Raw genomic sequence first — 20840 nt, forward strand, 5'->3', positions numbered from 1 at the left:
ACAGGGCCCGCTGTGAAGACAGGTACCGCTGAACAGGGCCCGCGGTGCAGAAGAGCACCGCTGAACAGGGCCCCGCCGTGGAGATAGGCACCGCTGAACAGGGCCCACGGTGCAGAAGAGCACCGCTGAACAGGGCCCGCCGTGGAGATAGGCACCGCTGAACAGGGCCCCGCCGTCTCAAGCACCGCTCCGCTGGGCCCTTCCTCTCAAGCACCGCTCCGCTGGGCCCTTCATCTCAAGCACCGCTACACTGGGCACCGCCGTCTCAAGCACCGCTCCGCTGGGCCCTTCCTCTCAAGCACCGCTCTGCTGGGCCCTTCCTCTCAAGCACCGCTCCGCTGGGCCCTTCATCTCAAGCACCGCTACGCTGGGCACCGCCATCTCAAGCACCGCTCCGCTGGGCCCTTCCTCTCAAGCACCGCTCCGCTGGGCCCTTCCTCTCAAGCACCGCTCCGCTGGGCCCTTCATCTCAAGCACCGCTACGCTGGGCCCTTCATCTCAAGCACCGCTCCGCTGGGCCCTTCCTCTCAAGCACCGCTCCGCTGGGCCCTTCCTCTCAAGCACCGCTCCGCTGGGCCCTTCCTCTCAAGCACCGCTCCGCTGGGCCCTTCATCTCAAGCACCGCTACGCTGGGCACTGCCATCTCAAGCACCGCTCCGCTGGGCCCTTCCTGTCAAGCACCGCTCCGCTGGGCCCTTCATCTCAAGCACCGCTACGCTGGGCACCGCCATCTCAAGCACCGCTCCGCTGGGCCCTTCATCTCAATCACCGCTACGCTGGGCCCCGCCGTCTCAAGCACCGCTCCGCTGGGCCCTTCCTGTCAAGCACCGCTCCGCTGGGCCCTTCATCTCAAGCACCGCTACGCTGGGCCCCACCGTCTCAAGCACCGCTCCGCTGGGCCCTTCATCTCAAGCACCGCTACGCTGGGCACCGCCGTCTCAAGCACCGCTCCGCTGGGCCCTTCCTCTCGAGCACCGCTCCGCTGGGCCCTTCCTCTCAAGCACCGCTACGCTGGGCCCCGCCGTCTCAAGCACCGCTCCGCTGGGCCCTTCATCTCAAGCACCGCTACGCTGGGCACCGCCGTCTCAAGCACCGCTCCGCTGGGCCCTTCCTCTCAAGCACCGCTCCGCTGGGCCCTTCATCTCAAGCACCGCTACGCTGGGCACCGCCATCTCAAGCACCGCTACGCTGGGCCCTTCCTGTCAAGCACCGCTCCGCTGGGCCCTTCATCTCAAGCACCGCTACGCTGGGCACCGCCATCTCAAGCACCGCTCCGCTGGGCCCTTCATCTCAAGCACCGCTACGCTGGGCCCCGCCGTCTCAAGCACCGCTCCGCTGGGCCCTTCCTGTCAAGCACCGCTCCGCTGGGCCCTTCATCTCAAGCACCGCTACGCTGGGCCCCGCCGTCTCAAGCACCGCTCCGCTGGGCCCTTCATCTCAAGCACCGCTCCGCTGGGCACCGCCGTCTCAAGCACCGCTCCGCTGGGCCCTTCCTCTCAAGCACCGCTCCGCTGGACATCGCCATGTCATGCACCGCTGCGCTGGGTCCCGCCGTCTCAGGCACTGTTTATGGTTCATTGTGCCCACCATGCCTCCTCCTTGACCAGTGGACTCTGTAATCCACCTGAGAGACTGTGGCTTTGCACTCCCCAGGATGGCACAGTGGGCAACCCACCCACTTGTGAGACTTGAGAGACTGTGGCTTTGCACTCCCCAGGATGGCACAGTGGGCAACCCACCCACTTGTGAGACTTGAGAGACTGTGGCTTTGCACTCCCCAGGATGGCACAGTGGGCAATCCACCCACTGTAGAGACTTGAGAGACTGTGGCTTTGCACTCCCCAGGATGGTACAGTGGGCATGGTGGCTCCTCGTGGATCTGGCGTCGTGGACTCATGTGGCTGTGGTGGCCCCCCCTTCCCTTCCCCCTGAGGTGCCTGTAGTTTTGACATCGGATGCCCCTGCAGTGTTCTCTCCAAAGGACTCAGGTCTCGTGTGTGGGCTTTGCCCTTGTTTCGCAGAACCTTGGCCCACGGACATGTTAGATTCGTAGGATGTGCAGGACTTGTTACTTCAGTGATACACTGATGTGTATATCTTTTTGGTTTTTGTAAATATTTGTCACGGTTGCTCAATTATTTCCCGGTGCTTTTTTTGTACATGAAAATTTATTCCAAAATTGGTTGTGTCATTGTATTTTTAAAGGGTCTTTGTGTGGTGTCACTGTGACTTCCTGCTCTGCATTGGTGTGTACATATTGGGGGGGTCGCATATGTGTATGCCCGTAACCTTTCTTCCTCCCCCCTCCCGTGTGTCGTAGGTGCAGTACTCACCGTTGATGTCTGCGCCGGAGTTCGTACTCGTGGTAGATGAGCAGGTAGACGAGAGCAGGTATGATGTTCAATTCGGGTTCCATGCTGTCCGGATTCCGCGTGGAGTGTCTCGAGGTGAGCGTTTTCCATAGGAAATGTCTGTTTCCGCCGTGTTTTTATCGGCGGTGCTCCCGCCCCGGAAAAGGTGGCGGATTGGTGGGTCGTGATAGGGTGGGCGGTACATTGTCTGCCGCCTGGCTGTTGGCGGTGACCGCCGCGCTGTTTGTTTGTTCCGCCGTGGCGGTCGGAGTGTTAATGCGGCGGGCTGTGTTGGCGGTTCCCGCCAGGGTCAGAATTGCATTTTTTTGACCGCCGGCCTGTTGGCGGGTTGGCCGCCGCTTTATCACCGACCGCCAGGGTCAGAATGACCCCCATAATGTATGATATAACTGTGTCCATTTAGTATAATGTTACAAAACTGCAATTAAACGGCAAAGAGGGAACTTGGTGTGTAAAAGATTAAACTAATACATAATAGATTGTATGTATGTGATGTCCTTTAGACACAGGCATGTAAATGTTGCATTTGTTTAGTCATATTAAAATGATAAACGAATCTTACAATGCAGAATATCATGAAAGACATTTAAGGAGAACTTTGATAATCATGTGCTGCTTAGGTTGCATGCGCGAACCTTGAAGAGCAAATTGAATCTGATTGCTAAAAAGATTTCGATTTTTGAATTCGAGGCTTCATAAAGCGTGGTTGCTAAGAAACCTATAGAGGTCCAAAAGAGTTAGTGAAAAATTCTCCCAATGTGTGTACACTCACAAGAAGAAGAGTTTGGTTAGTTAAGGGGCGCTTTCATTTCTAGTGGAATCAAAATGAGTGAAATAATAACTTTCTATGTTCTGTGACCACTGCTTCAAATCTGATTTTCTTAAACAGCATCAGTTTGTTGCAAATGCATCTGATAACCGCCCTCTGAGGGAGCTGATTGCAGAGGCCAAAGCAGAAGTGCTGGAGGAAGAAGAGAAGGAAGAAGGGACACTCCCAGAGATGGTAAGAACACCTTGCAGTGCATCATCAGACATGCATATATCTCCTGGAGTGTTTCTGCAGACTCTTGCCTATAAGGACTGGGGTTCTTCCTCAGTCCAGAGTGGTCCTTTGGGTCGATCCTCCGTTCAGTATGGGTCTCCGGAGCACTTCCTAGGTCCAACATGATACAGTGGGATTTCTCCCAAAGGACATCACGAGACCTTTGGATCATTTTTCATACCAATTCTGGACCCTCAGAATTTCCCTTAGGTTTGTATGCACGCTAAGGTGATTTCACAGTCCAGTATGGGCCTCTCAGACTGGGGCCTTCCTTCAGCTTCTGTGCAATTCATTAAGTCCTTTCTTAGTCAGCATGTGATTGGGGTGGGAGGTTTACAGGCCACGATTGGGTACAAGGAGCTCCTTTCTTAGGTTCTCATGCTCGCAGTTCGTTTCTATGATTAGCACAAAGTGGGGTTCATAAGTTGTCACATTTGCATTGGACTACCTTGCTCTTCTCTGAAAGCAGTTTTCCAAAATATCAAGGCAGGGCGATTAAGTGTTCCTGCAATCCATAAGTGTGCAATTTATACTTGGACCTGGGCAAAACATAAGATAACACTGAGAAATTAAACCCGTGGGTGTGTGACATCTATCTCTCATGCATGACTCCTGGCGCCCAGGGTTTCAGTTTTGGTGCCTGACACTAGAACCAGACTTTTGACACCTCAAGCATAACTTCTACCTGAGTTCTGGGACCAGGAATCTCACTCCAGGTAACTGACTCCTAATACAGGGGATGTTATTCTGAGTGTCTGATATATGTTTCTTGTCTCCCTAGATAAACCCATATTACCTGTTAGCGTGGCACTATCCTGAACTAAACCTCCTGAGAATATCACTCATAGCTCTGTTTGTTTCCCATGTGGTAAATCAGACATCTTTACCTAAATGCAGAACACATTTATTACAGCTCACTTTCTAGACCTCCTATTTATCACAGAAGCAGGGTCTCCTCCTCCACCATCAAGTTTATTCAATTGCGTAGTGCCTAGAAACTAAGCTGTCATTCACAAACATACAACTGATAGAAACTGTGGAGGAGTAGCCGTCATTCACGGGAAAAACTGCTCATGTAGATCGGTTGATTGCCTAGCATTCTCTTCACTAGAACTCATCTTGTTTACTTTCAGACCTACTCAAAATATCATGCTTTGGTAAAAAGTATAGAAAAAGTGGTATTAGTACAGCTTTTAAATCAAATCTCTAATAATAACCTCCTAGCATTCTGGATTCTAATCTATTTGCAGCACTGAGACAGCCACCGTCCAAGTCCCCAGTGATATCTTAAGCTTTCTACATTGGAGAGAAGTATGCTTATGGTAGTGCTAGACTTAGGAGCATTTGATTGAATGACCATGGCACACTCGAGGGCATTCTCTCCACCAGAAGGGGGATGGAGGGTCTAGTTTTCACGTCCAGGGACCAATAGACAATTTTAGATCCCAGAATCACCATCTGTGCTGCTGCGTACCTCAACAGTCCAACAAGATCCAACCCTTCCAAGCTTATATTACCTTTAGCTGAACAGTAGTGGAATATTTAGGCCTGTGATCATGACATGTGACTTCTATGAGAAGAAGTGCAGGAGTTAGTCAGTGCATGTGTGTGGCAGGCAGTGTAGTGATCAATTCTTCAGTACAAATTCAGTTAGTCGTTGGGCAAAACCCTCCTTCCTTTGCAAGGCAGCCCATGAGTCAAGGCTTATGTGTTGTGCTGCGTAGTGTAGGGGTTAGGATTTGTTTGTGTTCTATGTCTGACAGTGGCCAAAGCCATTTTATGTGCCATGTAGTCCAGGACTCAAAATGTTGTTTCCAAAAATGTAAAGCTCATAAGCTGCCGCAAATCGCAAGGGGAGGGTTGGTGGAGGGATGGGGGTGGGGGACAGGGGCATAAATAAAAAGATATAAGCCCTCATTACAACCCTGGCGGTCAGTGTTAAAGCGGCGGTAAAACCGCTAACAGGCCGGCGGAAAAAAAAATGGAATCACGACCGTGGCGGAAACCGCCAACATAGACAGCCACTTTAACACTCCGACCGCCACGGCGGTACAAACAAACAGCGTGGCGGTCACCGCCAACAGACAGGCGGAAGACAATGCACCGACCACAGTATCATGAGAGGCCAATCTGCCACCTTTTCCGGGGCTGATTCACTGCGAACAAAAACACGGTGGAAACAGGACTAGGAAGGGAAAACGCTCACCTCTACACACCCCACGACGAACCAGGATGCCATAGAGCCGGAACTCCAAATTCTACCTGCCATTGTCTTCCTGCTCCTCTACCAGGAGCACGAACGCCGGCGGCGACGACCACGGTGAGTACTGCACATACGACACAGGTGAGGGGGGAGGGAAAAGAGAGTGACACACACACGCAAAACCCCCACCCTCACACACAACAACACACACACAAATACATGTTGATACATTACATTTACACCCCCAACCCCTCCTGGAAGTACGCAAGGACAAAAGGAAATGAGTTGAACGATTGTAATCAATAAAAATCCATTACTCAAAAATATATATACACTATTAACAAATATATACACCAAGAATTCAAGTCCATGTACTGCACCTACATAGTCCGTGGACCACTGGGCCCAAAATGATGGGCGAGGCCCACACAAGATACCCGATCAAAACGGAGAGAACACTGCAGGGGCATCAGATCGAAATAAAACAGCCGGATGAGTGCACGACGCCGGCTCCACGAGGGGGCACCATGCCCATTGATGTATCCTGGGGAGTGCAAAGCCACAGTCTCACAAGTCTCTCCAGTGGGTGGTTTGCCCACTGCTTTATCCTGGGGAGTGCAAAGCCACAGTCTCTCAAGTCTCTCCAGTGGGTGGTTTGCCCACTGCTGCATCCTGGGGAGTGCAAAGCCACAGTCTCTCAAGTCTCTCGAGTGGGTGGTTTGCCCACTGCTGCATCCTGGGGAGTGCAAAGCCGCAGTCTCTCAAGTGGATAACAGTTCTCCACTGGTTCTGGAGGGGGCTTTGTGCCCAGAGTGCTTCATCCTGCCAAGGACTGAGGTAGTGGATGTGATACTCCACTGTTTCTGGAGGGGGCTTGGTGCCCAAAGTGCTTCACCCTGCCAAGGACTGAGGTAGTGGATGCCTTTCTCCACTGGTTCTGGAGGGGGCTTGGTGCCCAGAGTGCTTCATCCTGCCAAGGACAGAGGTAGTGGATGCCTTTCTCCACTGGTTATGGAGGGGGCTTGGTGCCCAGAGTGCTTCATCCTGCCAAGGACTGAGGTAGTGGATGCCTTTCTCCACTGGTTCTGGAGGGGGCTTTGTGCCCAGAGTGCTTCATCCTGCCAAGGACTGAGGTAGTGGATGCCTTTCTCCACTGGTTCTGGAGGGGGCTTTGTGCCCAGAGTGCCTCATCCTGCCAAGGACTGAGTTAGTGGATGTGATACTCCACTGGTTCTGTAGGGGGCTTTGTGCCCAAAGTGCTTCATCCTGCCAAGGACTGAGGTAGTGGATGCCTTTCTCCACTGGTTCTGGGGGGGGCTTTGTGCCCAGAGTGCTTCATCCTGCCAAGGACTGTGGTAGTGGATGCCTTTCTCCACTGGTTCTGGAGGGGGCTTTGTGTCCAGAGTGCTTCATCCTGCCAAGGACTGAGGTAGTGGACGTGTTACTTCACTGGTTCTGGAGGGGGCTTGGTGCCCAGAGTGCTTCATCCTTCCAAGGACTGAGGTAGTGAATGTGACACTCCACTGACGGTGGGCTTACATGGAAGCTGTCCAGGCCCCTGGAACTGACCACCAGCTTTGTACGACTGACCACTGGGGATGGCAGCCATGTCTGCGGTGGTGCCACTGGCACATGATGTGGCATGGCCGCTGGCGGTGCTTGCGGTGGCCTCAGTAGCGGCGGTGCTTGCGGCGCTCATTGGCCAGCGGTGCTGGTGGGTGGCTCAGTGAGCGTGTTGCTGGCGGCGGTGTCCTGGGCAGCGGTGTTGGTGGTGTCCTGGGAAGCGGTGCTGGTGGCGGCGGTGTCCTGGGCAGCGGTGCTGGTGGCGGCGGTGTCCTGGGCAGCAGTGCTGGTGGCGGCGGTGTCCTGGGCAGCGGTGCTGGTGGCGGTGGTGTTCTGGGCGGTGGTGCTGGTGGCGGCAGTATCCTGGGAAGCGGTGCTGGTGGCGGCGGTGTCCTGGGAAGCGCTGCTGGTGGCGGCGGTGCATGTGGCGGTGCCAGTGGCGGTCTTGTCTGCCGTGCAGGTTGGCGGCGACTTCCCTTTCTTTCTCTGCCCCTTCCCCACCTTGGATGGTGGCGCAGCTGTCTTGCCACTCCCAACTGTAGTCCTGGGAGAGCCCTTGGTGGCAGGTGTTTTGCCCTTCTCCCTCCGGTCTGTGGCCAAATTCTTATGTTTCTGAGGTGGGGGACTGTCCTTGGCCTGGCTCCTTGGCACACTGGCTGCCCTGCTGCTTGGCGCACTCCAGAAGCCGGTTACTGCTGGCACCACCGTTCCCGCGGATGTGGTGGCTGAGGTGCTGGGTTGGGACCTGGAAAGGCGTGCCCTAGGGGACGGAAGGGGTGGGGGAGGTGTAGGAAAGAGGTCAACATTTAAGAGGAAACTTTTTTTGTCACACTGGGACGGGTAGATGGAGGGGGTTTGGGAGTGGAGGAAGAGGTAGTGGTTGTAGGAGGTGTTCGTTTACTGACTTTGGGTGAAGGTGCATGGGCTGGAGGCTGTCGTGAGGTGGATGGCTGTTGGGTGGGTGTGTGACTGCGTTTGTGTAGTTTGGGAGGTGGGCTCACAGACACACTGGTAGAGGATACAGGGGATGTGTGAATGGTAGTGGGGGTGGTGAGTGCACGTGAGCGGTGTATGGTGATGGGCGTCCTGGTGATGGACGTAGTGGCTGAAGAAGATGTAGTGCATACATGTGTGAGTGGAGACGTGATAGGGAGGGAGGAGGGAGACGAGGAGGAGGGGGACACAGTGGAGGCACTGGATGTTGGTATGTGTGCATGGGTATGATGCTTGTGTGAGTGCCTGTGGGATGTGTGGTGCTAATGTTTGCCAGAGCTACCCTTGTGTATTGAGGTGTGTGCATGCTGGTCTGAAGGTGTGCTTGGGATAGGCTGGGGTACTAGGGATTGGGGCTGGGTGGAGGAAGTTGGAGGGGGGAGGCTGGACACAGGCACAATGGCTGCCATCAGTGCTGAGGCCAGAGTCTGAAAAGCTCGCTGTCTGACCAGAATGAATGCCCTCCAGGTATGCATTTGTCTGTTGCAACTGCCTCTCTACACCCTGGATGGCATTCAGAATGGTAGACTGCCCAACAGTGAGGGATCTGAGGAGGTCAATGGCCTCCTCACTGAGGGCAGAAGGGCTGACAGGGGCAGGGGCTGAGGTGCCTGGGGCAAAGGAGATGCCCACCCTCCTGGGTGAGCGGCCACGGGGCACACGCTGAGGGGCTGCTGGTAGGGCGGTGCTGGTGGGGGGGGTGGCAGCTGTACCTGTAGATGCGGTGGGCACAGAGGGGTCTGCCACCGCAAGGGGGCACCCATCAGAGGAGGAGTCGGTGTCGCTGGTCTCAGCTCCTGTCCCCGCAGTGGAGCTCCCATCGCCCTCTGTCCCACTGGTGAATTCGGAGTCCGTAGTGTCGTCCTCCAGGGCCATGTGGGATGCAGCTCCCTCCTGCTCCGGTGGCACTGCTCCTCTGTGTGATGATGCCAATGCACACAAGAACAGGGAGACCACAAAAAGGGGGGGAAAGAAAGTAGAAAGACATGTTCAGTGCATGCAATACCGCTACCGTTGGCGGACACTACAGACACAGCAGCCCTCTGCACTACGCCATGCACTTAGAGTTCCCTAATTAATCACAGGGCCATGGGGTACAAGGCCTATGCCCGATTGCTGCACACATGGAAGTCACAGGAGCCTGACTAGGGGTAGATGGCTCTGAACACTGGTGGGGTGGGGTGCCACATGGCCTGCCTTACGGAGGGACCTTGCCTACAAAACTCGCCCTGGCCTATGGGTACCCACAGTCCACCTCCCCCAACCAGAAACCTCCCATGCACGCTGAATCAGATGTATGTGACTGTACTCACCCCCTTGTGGCTGCTGTGATGCCCTCAAGCGCCCATCCAACTCTGGATACGCCACCGCCAGGATCCGAAACATCAGGGGGGTCATGGTGCGACGGGCACCCCTCCCACGTTGGGAGGCCATCCCCGGCTGGGCCTCCGCCGTCTTCTTGCTCCAGCGGCGAATGTCCTCCCACCTTTTCCGGCAGTGGGTGCTCCGTCTGTGGTGGACCCCCAGTGTCCGGACTTCCTTGGCGATGGCACACCAAATATCCTTCTTCTGGTGGGCGCTGACCTACAGGAATAGTACAGGGGAAAAGGAGAAGATATAACCGTCCGGACCGTCACAGTCGTTGGCCCACTTTCCTACCCTTGCCATGACGCACATACACTCACCGTTGTTTCATGCACGCCTCATTCCCCCCCCCCAATCTCCCATCCACATCACTCCAAACAGGCATTGCCCATACAGCATGCTCACAGTGTACTCACCTGTTTGTCTGGAGGACTGTAGAGTAGCGTGTACTGGGGGAGGACCCCATCCACTAGTTTGTCCAACTCCTCCGATGTGAAGGCAGGGGCACTTTCCCCAGACACTTGAGCCATTGTCGCTTCCAGACTGAGATCACAGCAGCACTTGCAGTGTGGGTCCTCTCCTGTCAAAGATCAGGTATCAAGTGAGTGAACAGAGAGAAAATGGCAGTCACGTCCGCAGCGGTGCGTACCGTCACCGTCATTGGCTCCTGGGACCCATAGGGTCCAATGTTAACCAATGCAAGATTGCGCCGCAGTCTTCGACCGCCTACCGCGACGTGTACAACGCCAGCGTTGTTACCTCATATCCCCTTGTCCCACCTTACAGGTCAGGCAGCCGCCATTTCAGGGGGCCACATGGCATTAATAATAACTGCGTCACACATACCTAGGCCTTGCATACACAATAAGACAGGCACATAGCGGATTGACAAATTAGTGGAATAAAGTTGCTTATTTCGTACCTCAGTGTTGGCTCACCCTCTGCTCACTGTTCTCATCCATAGAGCACGTCCGCTGGGGCAGGTGAGGAGATGGCGGCATCCTCCGGTGTACAGACCGCTGGTGGACCTGTCGACAATGAAAGAGCGACATGTAATTGTCACCTACAGACTTGACCGTGCCACAATCCATGAACTGTGTGCCCAGTTGGAGCCAGACCTGATGTCAGCTATCCGCCATCTTCAGGAATTCCCCCCTCTAGTGCAGGTCCTGTCAGTACTCCATTTCCTGGCAAGTGGGTCTTTTCAAACTACAGTGGCCATAGCATCAGGGATGTCCCAGCCTATGTTCTCCAACGTGTTGTACAGAGTGTTGTCTGCCCTGCTGAAACACAAGCGCAGCTACATCGTTTTCCCTCAGGAGGAGGATTTGCCTACAGTGAAAGGTGACTTCTATGCTTTGGGACATATCTCCAACATCATAGGTGCCATTGATGGGACACATGTGGCCTTGGTCCCCCCGCAGGAGTGAACAGGTGTACAGAAACTGGAAGAGTTACCACCATGTGCAGATGGTGTGTTTGGCCGACCAGTACATCTCCCATGTGAATGCCAAGTTTCCTGGCTCAGTGCATGATGCTTACATTCTGAGGAATAGCAGCATCCCTTATGTTATGGGGCAACTCCAGAGGCACTGTGTGTGGCTATTAGGTGAGGACATGGAGCCTATACAGTGTGAATATTTGTCTGGGGTTGTCCCTAAGGGTTAGTGTGTGTCTAACAGTTGTCCCTCGACATTTGCAGGTGACTCTGGCTATCCCAACCTGTCATGGCTACTGACCCCAGTGAGGAATCCCAGGAGAAGGGCAGAGGAACGCTACAATAAGGCACATGGGTGAACTAGGAGGGTTATAGAGAGGACCTTTGGCCTCCTGAAGGCCAGGTTCAGGTGCCTCCATATGACAGGTGGTTCCCTATTCTACTCACCAAAGAAGGTGTGCCAGATCATCGTGGCCTGCTGTATGCTGCACAACTTGGCTTTGCGACGACAAGGTGTCTTTTCTGCAGGAGGATGGTCCTGAAGGAGGTGTTGTGGCTGCTGTGGACAGTGAAGAAGAGGAGGCAGAAGAAGAGGATATCGACAACAGAAACACTGTGATTCATCAATACTTTCAGTGAGACACAGGTAAGAAGACATCACTGCCTCCTACATCTGATACACTTGTTCTACCTCTCATCTGTTTGTCACTTTCACCCAGTGTATGGACCCTGATTTGTCACTTTCCCTTTGGATTTCACAGATGTGGGTCCTACTGTGTGACCTACTATGTTGCCTCATGGACTAGAGCTGTGTGACATAGGTATGATGACAATACAATGGACATTGCTATTTCTCTTAGTTATTGCAAATACACATTTGTGAAAGCACAGACTGACTCCAGATAGTTTTGTGATTTAAGGGTGTTTATGTAAGTGCTAAATAGTGGAGGGGTTGTAAAATGGTCAGGGGTGACGGTGGAGGAATGCCCATGGCAAAGTCCAGTCTATTAGTCTCACAGGTGCATTGTCCAAAGGGGCATAGGAAGTGGAGCTGGGGCAGTTTAAGGATGGACAGGGTGACAAAGTGGGACAGAAGGATGACAATCAGGGTGGTCTCATTTCTTTGCAGGGGTCTTGGCATTGTTCTCTGTCTTTGTCCTGGATCTCAGGGACCGCTTGCAGGTGGTTCTCCATCTGCAGGGGGTGTGGTGCTGGTGTCGTGGTCCTGTGGAGGTGCCTCCTGTCCACTAGTGCCGGCAGAGGTGGTGGGCAGTTCATTGTCCAGGCTAGTGTAAGGGGCCCCTTGTTGTGCCACAGTGTCCCTCCTGGTGTTCATGAGTTCCTTCAGCACCCCTACAATGGTGCCCAGGGTGGTATTGATGGATTTGAGTTCCTCCCTGAACCCCAAATACTGTTCCTCCTGCAGCCGCTGGGTCTCCTGAAACTTGGCCAGTACTGTTGCCATCGTATCCTGGGAATGGTGGTAGGCTCCCATGATGTTGGAGAGGGCCTTGTGGAGAGTGGGTACCCTGGGCCTGTCCTCCCCCGTCACACAGCAGCCCTCCCAGTTCCCCTGTGTTCCTGGGCCTCTGTCCCCTGAACCGTGTGCCCACTACCACTGCCCCCAGGTCCCTGCTGTTCTTGGGGTGGTGGGTTAGCCTGGGTTCCCTGTAGTGGTGGACACACTGCTGCTTGACGTGTCCTGGAGAGAGAGGTATGGGCCCGCTGGGTGGGTCCTCTGCTGGTGTTTCCAGAGGGGGGAGGCTCTGTTGTGGCTTGTGCCAGTGTGAGGGGAACCGACTGTCCCGAGGTCCCAGATGGGCCGGGCTGGTCATCTAGATCCAGTTGGACAGAGCTGCTGTCTTCACTGTGGGCCTCTTCTGTGGGTGGAGTGGACATGTCTGGAACCTCCTGTCCGGTGACGTTGGGTAGGGGTCCTGCAGGGGTGTAAAGGCATGATTATTGCATCTGTGTGTGCCATGGTGTGCAATGGGTGGGTGACCCTGTACCCCAGTGCTTGCATTCCTGTGTGGGTCCTTGTGTGCTAATAGTTTAGGGGTCTGTGTGGGTATGTGTAGTGGCCATGCATTGGTGATGGGTGTCCATGCTTTGTTGTTGCATGCAGGGCTTGGTGTGGGGATGTGTGGTTTGTGATAGTGGGACATATTTGAGGAGTTGGAGTTATGGGGGTGAGGGCGAGGGTGGGGGTATGTGATAGCATGTAGGTAGGGTGGGGGATGTAATAGTTAAGAGTTGACTTACCAGAGTCCATTCCTCCAGCTACTCCTGCGAGGCCCTCAGGATGCAGTATAGCCAAGACCTGCTCCTCCCATGTTGTTAGTTGTGGGGGAGGAGGTGGGGGTCCGCCGCCAGTCCTCTGAACCGCAATGTGGTGTCTTGAGACCACGGAACGCACCTTCCCCCGTAGCTCGTTCCACCTCTTCCTGATGTCATCCCGTGTTCTTGAGTGCTGTCCCACTGCGTTGACCCTGTCCATAATTCTGCGCCATAGCTCCATCTTCCTAGCTATGGTGGTGTGCTGCACCTGTGATCCGAATAGCTGTGGCTCTACCCGGATGATTTCCTCCACCATGAGTACCTATATGATATAAGTGGTATAGTAGGAGCTTTGCATGTCTCCTAGTTCAGCCTAAGCTGCCCTGCTAAAGCTACCTCTATCAGCCTAAGCTGCTAGAACACCACTAATCTACGAATAAGGGATAACTGGACCTGGCACAAGGTGTAAGTACCATAAGGTACCCACTATAAGCCAGGCCAGCCTCCTACACAGACCAATTAAATTAAACCATGTGACCTATTTGACCAAACAAAGAAGACTCCAATCTAAAATAAAATTAACGGATTTCATACACTACATAGTCACCTCCTGTGCTAGATGTGGGTGGGGGGTTGTCCACTGGGATACCCTTACCCTTCCTTTCAAGCGTGGTGGTTTCAGTGTTCCCGACTTTTATCTCTATTATCTTGCTGCCCAGTGTCAATACTCACATTGGTGGTACCATCCAGATCTCTGCGCTCTTTACTTGAGCCCTAAGCGGGATCCTCTATATCGGCTCCACCATTCACATCTATTACCAAAAGGCATTATGCTAGATTCCCACAGTGTCCTAATCGTGTCCACTACTTGCTGGGCATGGCACAGATTGCGATAGATGCTGGGCGGTGGATCTCTGTACTCCACAGCCCTTCCCCTGCACAAAAACCCGTGGCTCCCCCTTACCCGGGAAAGACTAGTGCAGTGCACTCTTCACAGTCATACTATATCTACAATGGGGGATCTCTTTCCTGTTGGCCATGTTCTGCACCCCACTGCCAAACAGCATCAACAGAATATCTCCTACATGGTTCTCTTTGTTTTTCAGAGACTCCACAATAATCTCTGATCCCTTCTCCCTTCGTACCTGTTAGCTCCAGAGGACTTCCCACCGTTGACACATGTGGTAACAGGCATGGAGGATGGCCGTTTCATCTCCCTGCTATATTATTTATGTGTCGCCATAAAACCTGACACAACAGCTTGTTTGCAGGAGGTATCAGCGGTGGAACTGGGCGTTCCCCTTACCGACGAGATTTGGACTTATTCCTGCTCCCAAACCCAACACACCTCAATTAACTATAGGCACAAACTATTGCATTTTAAATTCCTCCACCGTTGTTACCTCTCTACATTGGACATTTCTAAATTTGACCCTGACAGGACTGACCACTGCCCCAAGCGTCATTCTCCGGGTGTGGACTTGACCTGGACATGTCCAGAGATTTCTGGATATTGGGCAGCTGTCTTCACGCATGTCTCCGCTTTGCTAGATATTGAATTAGCACACAACTCTCTTCTTGTTCTTCCGGGCTACACCAAGGACATCCTGTGCTCGTTGCGTCATCTTGCCTCCATGGCCCTTTTGTCAGCCAGGCAAGAGATAGTGGTACATTGGGGTGGTTGCAAAGTTCCCACTTCCTCGGAGTGGCTTAAAAGCATGATCTACTGGAGAGGTTAAAGTCATGTAAATTACTCTCAAGACAAAGTTATAAAAATACAGAATCACCAAGGGTCGCCCAAGGTGACAAAATAGATTAAGGCAGACTAGCATTAATAAGACTAAGCATTCAGTAAAAAAAAAAAAACAGTAATAATATCAGTTGCAATATAGAAAGTAAACGTGACTCAGGCTTAGCAAGCATCAGACAATTTCAAATCACTAAAGTTACAGTTTTCAGCTGAGCAAAGGGAAAACCTTACCATGGCCACATTAAGGATTAACATGTGGGGTGGAACACATGCGGTCAAAAGACAGAAAGAACAAAAAGGACAAAAAATAATTTGAATAAAGGAAATCTTGGGCAACAAGGTACTAACTAAGGTGGGCAAAAGATAGGTAAAAAGGGAAGGCGTCAACATGTCAGAAGCTCGGTCAAGAGTCTTCTGAAAGGCTTAGTAAAGAATTTCTAAGCTCATTGGGGCATCTCAAAGGAACAATCAGAGAGGAAGATACCTCTTCAAAGGGCTCTGCATGTGGGGTTTTCATTAGCAAAGCTTCTAGTCAAAAGGCATCTGACCAAGCTTCAACTGGTCATCTGTATATTAAAGTTCATAAAGCAATTTGATTCACTCCGAAAAGCAGTCCATATTATATGGTAGGGGCATCATGCAACAGTAATCAATCACACGACTCCAGGTTGAAACATTTACTTCCATTCCTGGTCTGGTCATGGGAACCTCATCCATCCATGTGGCTCCACACAAGTTTGAAACATTTGTATAATTTATTAGTTCACTTAATCAGGATGTTCCGATTTCAAGGGCAGTGTCACTTTCTCTCTGTGTCTAAACAATAGGGCCTATTACCAAAGCTGGCCTTCTCATGGGAACGAAGTCTGAAAGCAAGTTCACGTTATGAAGAAATGGATCAACATTTCCTACACAGTCATGAAATACAAGACTAACAGACCCCACTTTGGCTAACGCAAATTAATTATAATAATACATTTAATTAATGTGTTTTAATGATCGCACTTTTAATATGCACTTATAAGTTCAACATTGATAACACTTTAATGATATATGCATGTTACATTCAATTTAAATGAAGAAAGGGCTTTGTTAATGTATTTCATTAAGTATAATGGGGAAGTACATTTCTTTCATTTTTGCACACATATTTAAAACATTAATAATTAGAAATTCAATATTGTTTCAATACATTCTGTTAGTCTAAGGCCTAAATCATAACATTACATTGTAATAAGCTAGCTCTTTATATGAAGTATCAAAATGAGATATATCGTGCAAAGAGTCCAGTGGTTCTTTTCTAGTGGGCAGGGGCTTACTCTAGTGTGGTCAAGCAGCCTTAGGCTTATCAGAGAGGAGTGTTAGACACCTGCAAATACACACACAGTCAACAAATGAGACACACGACTCAAGGAGATCCACACCAATTTACAAAAATAACAAATATCTTTATATATGTTTAGGCACCAGAATCAGTACGATCAGGTAAGTACATTTTGCAAGAAAAATACTTTCAGGTTTCAAAAGTCGATACAATTCATTTTTTCAGAAGCTGCAGTGTTATCCTATGGAGAGAAAAACAAGCACTGCATTCAAGTATAGTACAGTGATTTATGGGGCCAGTCTCCTGGACTTAAGGTAAGTACTGGGCAAGGATCAGGACCACACCAACAGGTCACACCAGGCGGCACTGGGGTGACCAGTGCAGGTGTGTAGTATGGCGTTGAGTGCCCAATGTTAGTCAATGGGGATCGGTCCAGATGAAAAGAGGCTGCAGGTTTGGACATGGAGTCCAGTTGAGGAGGACCAACAGGTGGGTTCAAGTCTTGGGATGCTTGGGGACAGAGGGACACCTTCAGTCCTCTTCTCCCTGGGCCAGGGGCGATGGGTGTAAAGGTGTCCTGAGGCATTGAGTTCCCTGCATCAGGGGACCTCGCAGTTGAGGGCGCCTGCGAGCAGAGGCTGCAGGTGTAGTTGGTGAGTCCACAGTGAGCAAGTCCAAGGTGGGCTTTGTCTCTGGAGGGCTGGGGGACTACATTAGCAACATTGGCCCACTTTCACTGGGGCTAGGCAGCACGGGTGCAGTGGTGATTTCCGGTGTGGGGTATTTGCAGTCTGGAGTCCTCTGTGGCGCCAACAAGGTGCAAGGAAGCTCCGCTGCTCCACAGGAATTCCTGGGTCTTTGTTCAAGGCAGGCAGTTCTCTCAGGCTTTTGGAGGCACAGCAGCTTGCAGGACTGGGGCCAAGTCAGGTGCTTTTCCTCAGGCTTTGATTTTGAGGCTCTTGAGTGTCCTTCTTCGTAAGTCAACGGGAATCCGGTTTCCTGGTGCTAGGGTCTCCCCAAAATACTGAATTTAGGGGTGTTTAGGGCAGTAGCCAATGGGCTACTTACCCCTGCGGTCACAACACCCTCCTATATGACCACTTCCTGTGGGAAGTGGGTATAATCCTGTCTCAGAGTTCCTACATCAGCCAACACCAAGATGGCAGATTTCTAAATGTGGTGTCCACATCAGGCAGCTCGCCTTAGGGGTGGGACTGATGTGAATACTACATTTCCTGCCTGTCCCCGTGCCAAATGGGCTCTGGGACAGAGAAGTCGTCATCTCTCCTTTGAGTGAAGCCAGATCTGCATACCAAGAGCGGTGGGCTTCTTTGGAGTCCCCTGTCTTGGAGTGCAGATTTGCAGGTCATCTTGTTGGGTGGGGTGTGTAAACACCTCGCCCAAAGCAGGCTTTGTTTCTGACCTGCCTGAGAGCAAAGACTAGCAGCCTAAGGGGCCAGAATCTTGTCAGGCTGGCTAACACTATTTAGTCTGCACACTGGTAGTTGGTAGGTTTTCAGGGGGCACCACTGAGGTGCCTACTGGGTACATTGTTTAATAAATTTATTACTGGTATCGGTGCAGGTTTATTATTACGAGATGTTTGTTACCAAACATCCGTACTGTCAGTGAAGCCACCATGTAGTTGGGGAACTCATATTATCACAAAATGACTTCAGCCCATGTACTTCAAATGGCTTCCCTTTCCTTTTTTTTTTTTTTATTGGTGGAAGAAAACATATTACATAAACATCTTTAAATCATTATAAACTGAAAACTTACAGTAAGATAATCTATGGGGGTAAAGAGAAAAGATAAACAAAAAAGGGGGATAAAAGATAAGGTAAAGAAAAAAAAAAAAAAAATAGATAATAATAAATAAAAACAAAAAAGGGGGGGAAAAACCATCACCAAATTAAATCATTCATATCAAATACAGAGCCTAACCACCCCACAGATACTAGCTTGGGAATGGTACCCCTTAATTCGAAGATGGGTGACCCCAGCCGGTATGGGCCTGTACCCAGGCCTGAAACAGACCCCATATTGTCTTCCCCTTCCTCCTGGCCTGTTTCCCCTTCCGTTCATACAATGATTTTTCCAAGTAGTAAGAGGAAAGCAACCTAGCCAACCATTGTTGCCAGGACGGGGGTCGTGGATCCAGCCATGCCGATGCTATACAAATTCGAGCCACCGCCATGGCTATGAATATAAATGCCCTACAAGGTCCAGCGATTTCGCCATCTGTCCCAAAGACCATAATTTCAGGTGTAAGGTCTATATCATAGCCCACTACTTCCTTCAAAACAGATTGGATCCCTTCCCTTAAAGCTTTTAATTCCCCACAGGTAGCCATCATATGGATAATATCTGTTCCGTACATCCCACATCTCGGACAGCTTGTTCCTGTCGTACATCCCCATTTGACAAGATGGGCTGGTGAATAATACGGATCAAATATAGTCTTATAATGCTGCGCTTGTAGGGAAGATGATAGTAAAGTAGTGCATCCCATCTCCAATGAACTCAGGAAATTGCTACTACCCTCTGCCATTTTCTTACTCCACCTCTCCTTATGTTTTTCTAGATCGTCAGCTTGTTCTACTAAAAAGATAGGGTAGGTTGACCTAATGGCTAAGCTGGGTTTTGCCAACATGTCGTCCAGCAATTGGATACTTTTGAATCCCTGAGCCCCCCCTGTTTTTTTCCCTAAAAAATCCCTTATCTGTAAGTATTTGAAAAAATCCCTTTTCTGTAGCCCATACTGTTCCTGTAGGTCTCGAAATGTCTTGACCCCCGAGTTATCAAAAAAATGTCCTAACCGAGTTATACCTAATGTACACCACTTCGCCATATATTTATCGTGAAATATTTCTGGGAGTAATGGATTCTTCTTGATCATAGTATAATAATTATATCTACCTAGTCCTTTTTTATTACACCAAAATCGCCACCACTTGTGAGCGGCTTCTAACACTTTATACCTAGTTTTTTTGTAATATCCAGGCTCATGGAATGTTACTAGACACCCATTGGCAGCTTCTCCTATCTGCAGCTCATATATGTTGGGGCTGTCAACAATTGTAGTACCTTCCATATCAAATCCGAATAGTGGGCGCATGTATTGAAAGGCTGCTGCCAATTGATACAATTTTATATTCGGTAAGGACCATCCACCCCTTTCCTGTGGAAGAGACATATATTTACTCGCTCTCCTGCACTTTCCATATGCCCATATAAACCTCATGATCATTCTGTCAATCTCTTTAAATTTTAGATTGGAGAAATACAATGGGATAGTGCGAAATAAATACAACAGCTTCGGAAGGAAAATCATCTTTATCATATTGCATCGTCCTACTATAGTTAAATGTAGATTATCCCATCTACATGCATCTTCTCTAAATTTAGCAAGTATAGGATCTATATTTAAATTTACTACTTTATCTATATTCGGTGTGATATTAATACCTAGGTATACTGCATGATCCACCCTCCGTGTATCTTTAATATTTGTATATTGATTAGCCAACAGTTGTGTCTTGGCTCCATTTAACGAATATCCAGAAAACCGACCAAATTTTTTCGCCACCACTTCTATTTCTTTTAGTGCTGAATCAGGGGATGGGGTTAGTATGGCTATATCATCTGCGTATGCTAGAACTTTGGTATCCCATCCCTGCCTGTGAATTGGTGGTATCTTATTATTCGCTTCCAATTGTCTCAGCAAAGGGTCTATATACAGAGCGAAGAGAAGAGGAGAGCAGGGGCACCCCTGCCTGGTTCCTCTCCTAATCAATATAGTCTCAGATTGTCCTCCCATTAGTTGTATTTTCGCCGCTGGGGATCTGTATAAGGCCCTAATTGCTGTAATGAATTGCCTCCCTAGCCCAAGCTGTTCCATTACAAACCACAAGTACTTCCACTTTACCCGATCAAAAGCTTTCTCTGCATCCAGAAAGATAGCCGCCATAGGCTCTTTAACAGCTTCCGTGGAGTCAAAGAGTGCTAAGACTCTCTGAATATGATTAGTCGTGTCTCTCCCTGGAATAAACCCGTGCTGCCATGGAGAGACCAGCTTTTTGATCACCAATGACAATCGGGCGGCCAAGATCTTTGAATATATCTTGGCATCACTATTTATTAATGTGATCGGGCGATATGAGGCAGGATTTAATGGGGATTTGCCCTTCTTCTGGAATATGACTATGTTAGCTAGGTCCCAAGACGGGGGGATTTTCCCTCCTTTTTGTACCTGAACATACAGCTCCAACATTACCGGAAGCAAAGGTGACTTAAAAACTTTATAAAATTCTAAGGGGATAGCATCAGGGCCAGTAGCCTTCCCTGTGAGCAGATTGTTGATTGCCATTTCTATTGCTGTAATGTCTATCTGTTCTCCAAGGAATAGCTGGTCGCTCTTATCTAGTTTTCCTGTCGTGATAGGATACAAAAACTCTAAGGCTTCTTCATCCGAATAAGCCACTGTATCATCATATAGTTCCTGATAATA

The 20840-nt window shown here is 50.5% G+C and overlaps 1 protein-coding gene across 1 annotated transcript in view; it reads left to right on the forward strand.

Moving 5' to 3' along the window:
• The window catches only part of LOC138265139 (serine/threonine-protein kinase 10-like), a 110029-nt gene extending 94091 nt beyond the window's left edge, over nucleotides 1-15938 (forward strand). The window contains exons 8-10 of the mRNA XM_069212682.1: nucleotides 3262-3350; nucleotides 8329-8371; nucleotides 15831-15938. Coding sequence (XP_069068783.1) covers nucleotides 3262-3350; nucleotides 8329-8371; nucleotides 15831-15938 — 240 coding nt within the window. The remainder of the gene's footprint in view (nucleotides 1-3261; nucleotides 3351-8328; nucleotides 8372-15830) is intronic.
• The last annotated feature ends 4902 nt before the right edge of the window (nucleotides 15939-20840 follow it).

This window comes from Pleurodeles waltl, chromosome 11 (assembly GCF_031143425.1).
Source record: "Pleurodeles waltl isolate 20211129_DDA chromosome 11, aPleWal1.hap1.20221129, whole genome shotgun sequence".
Lineage (NCBI taxonomy): Eukaryota > Metazoa > Chordata > Amphibia > Caudata > Salamandridae > Pleurodeles > Pleurodeles waltl.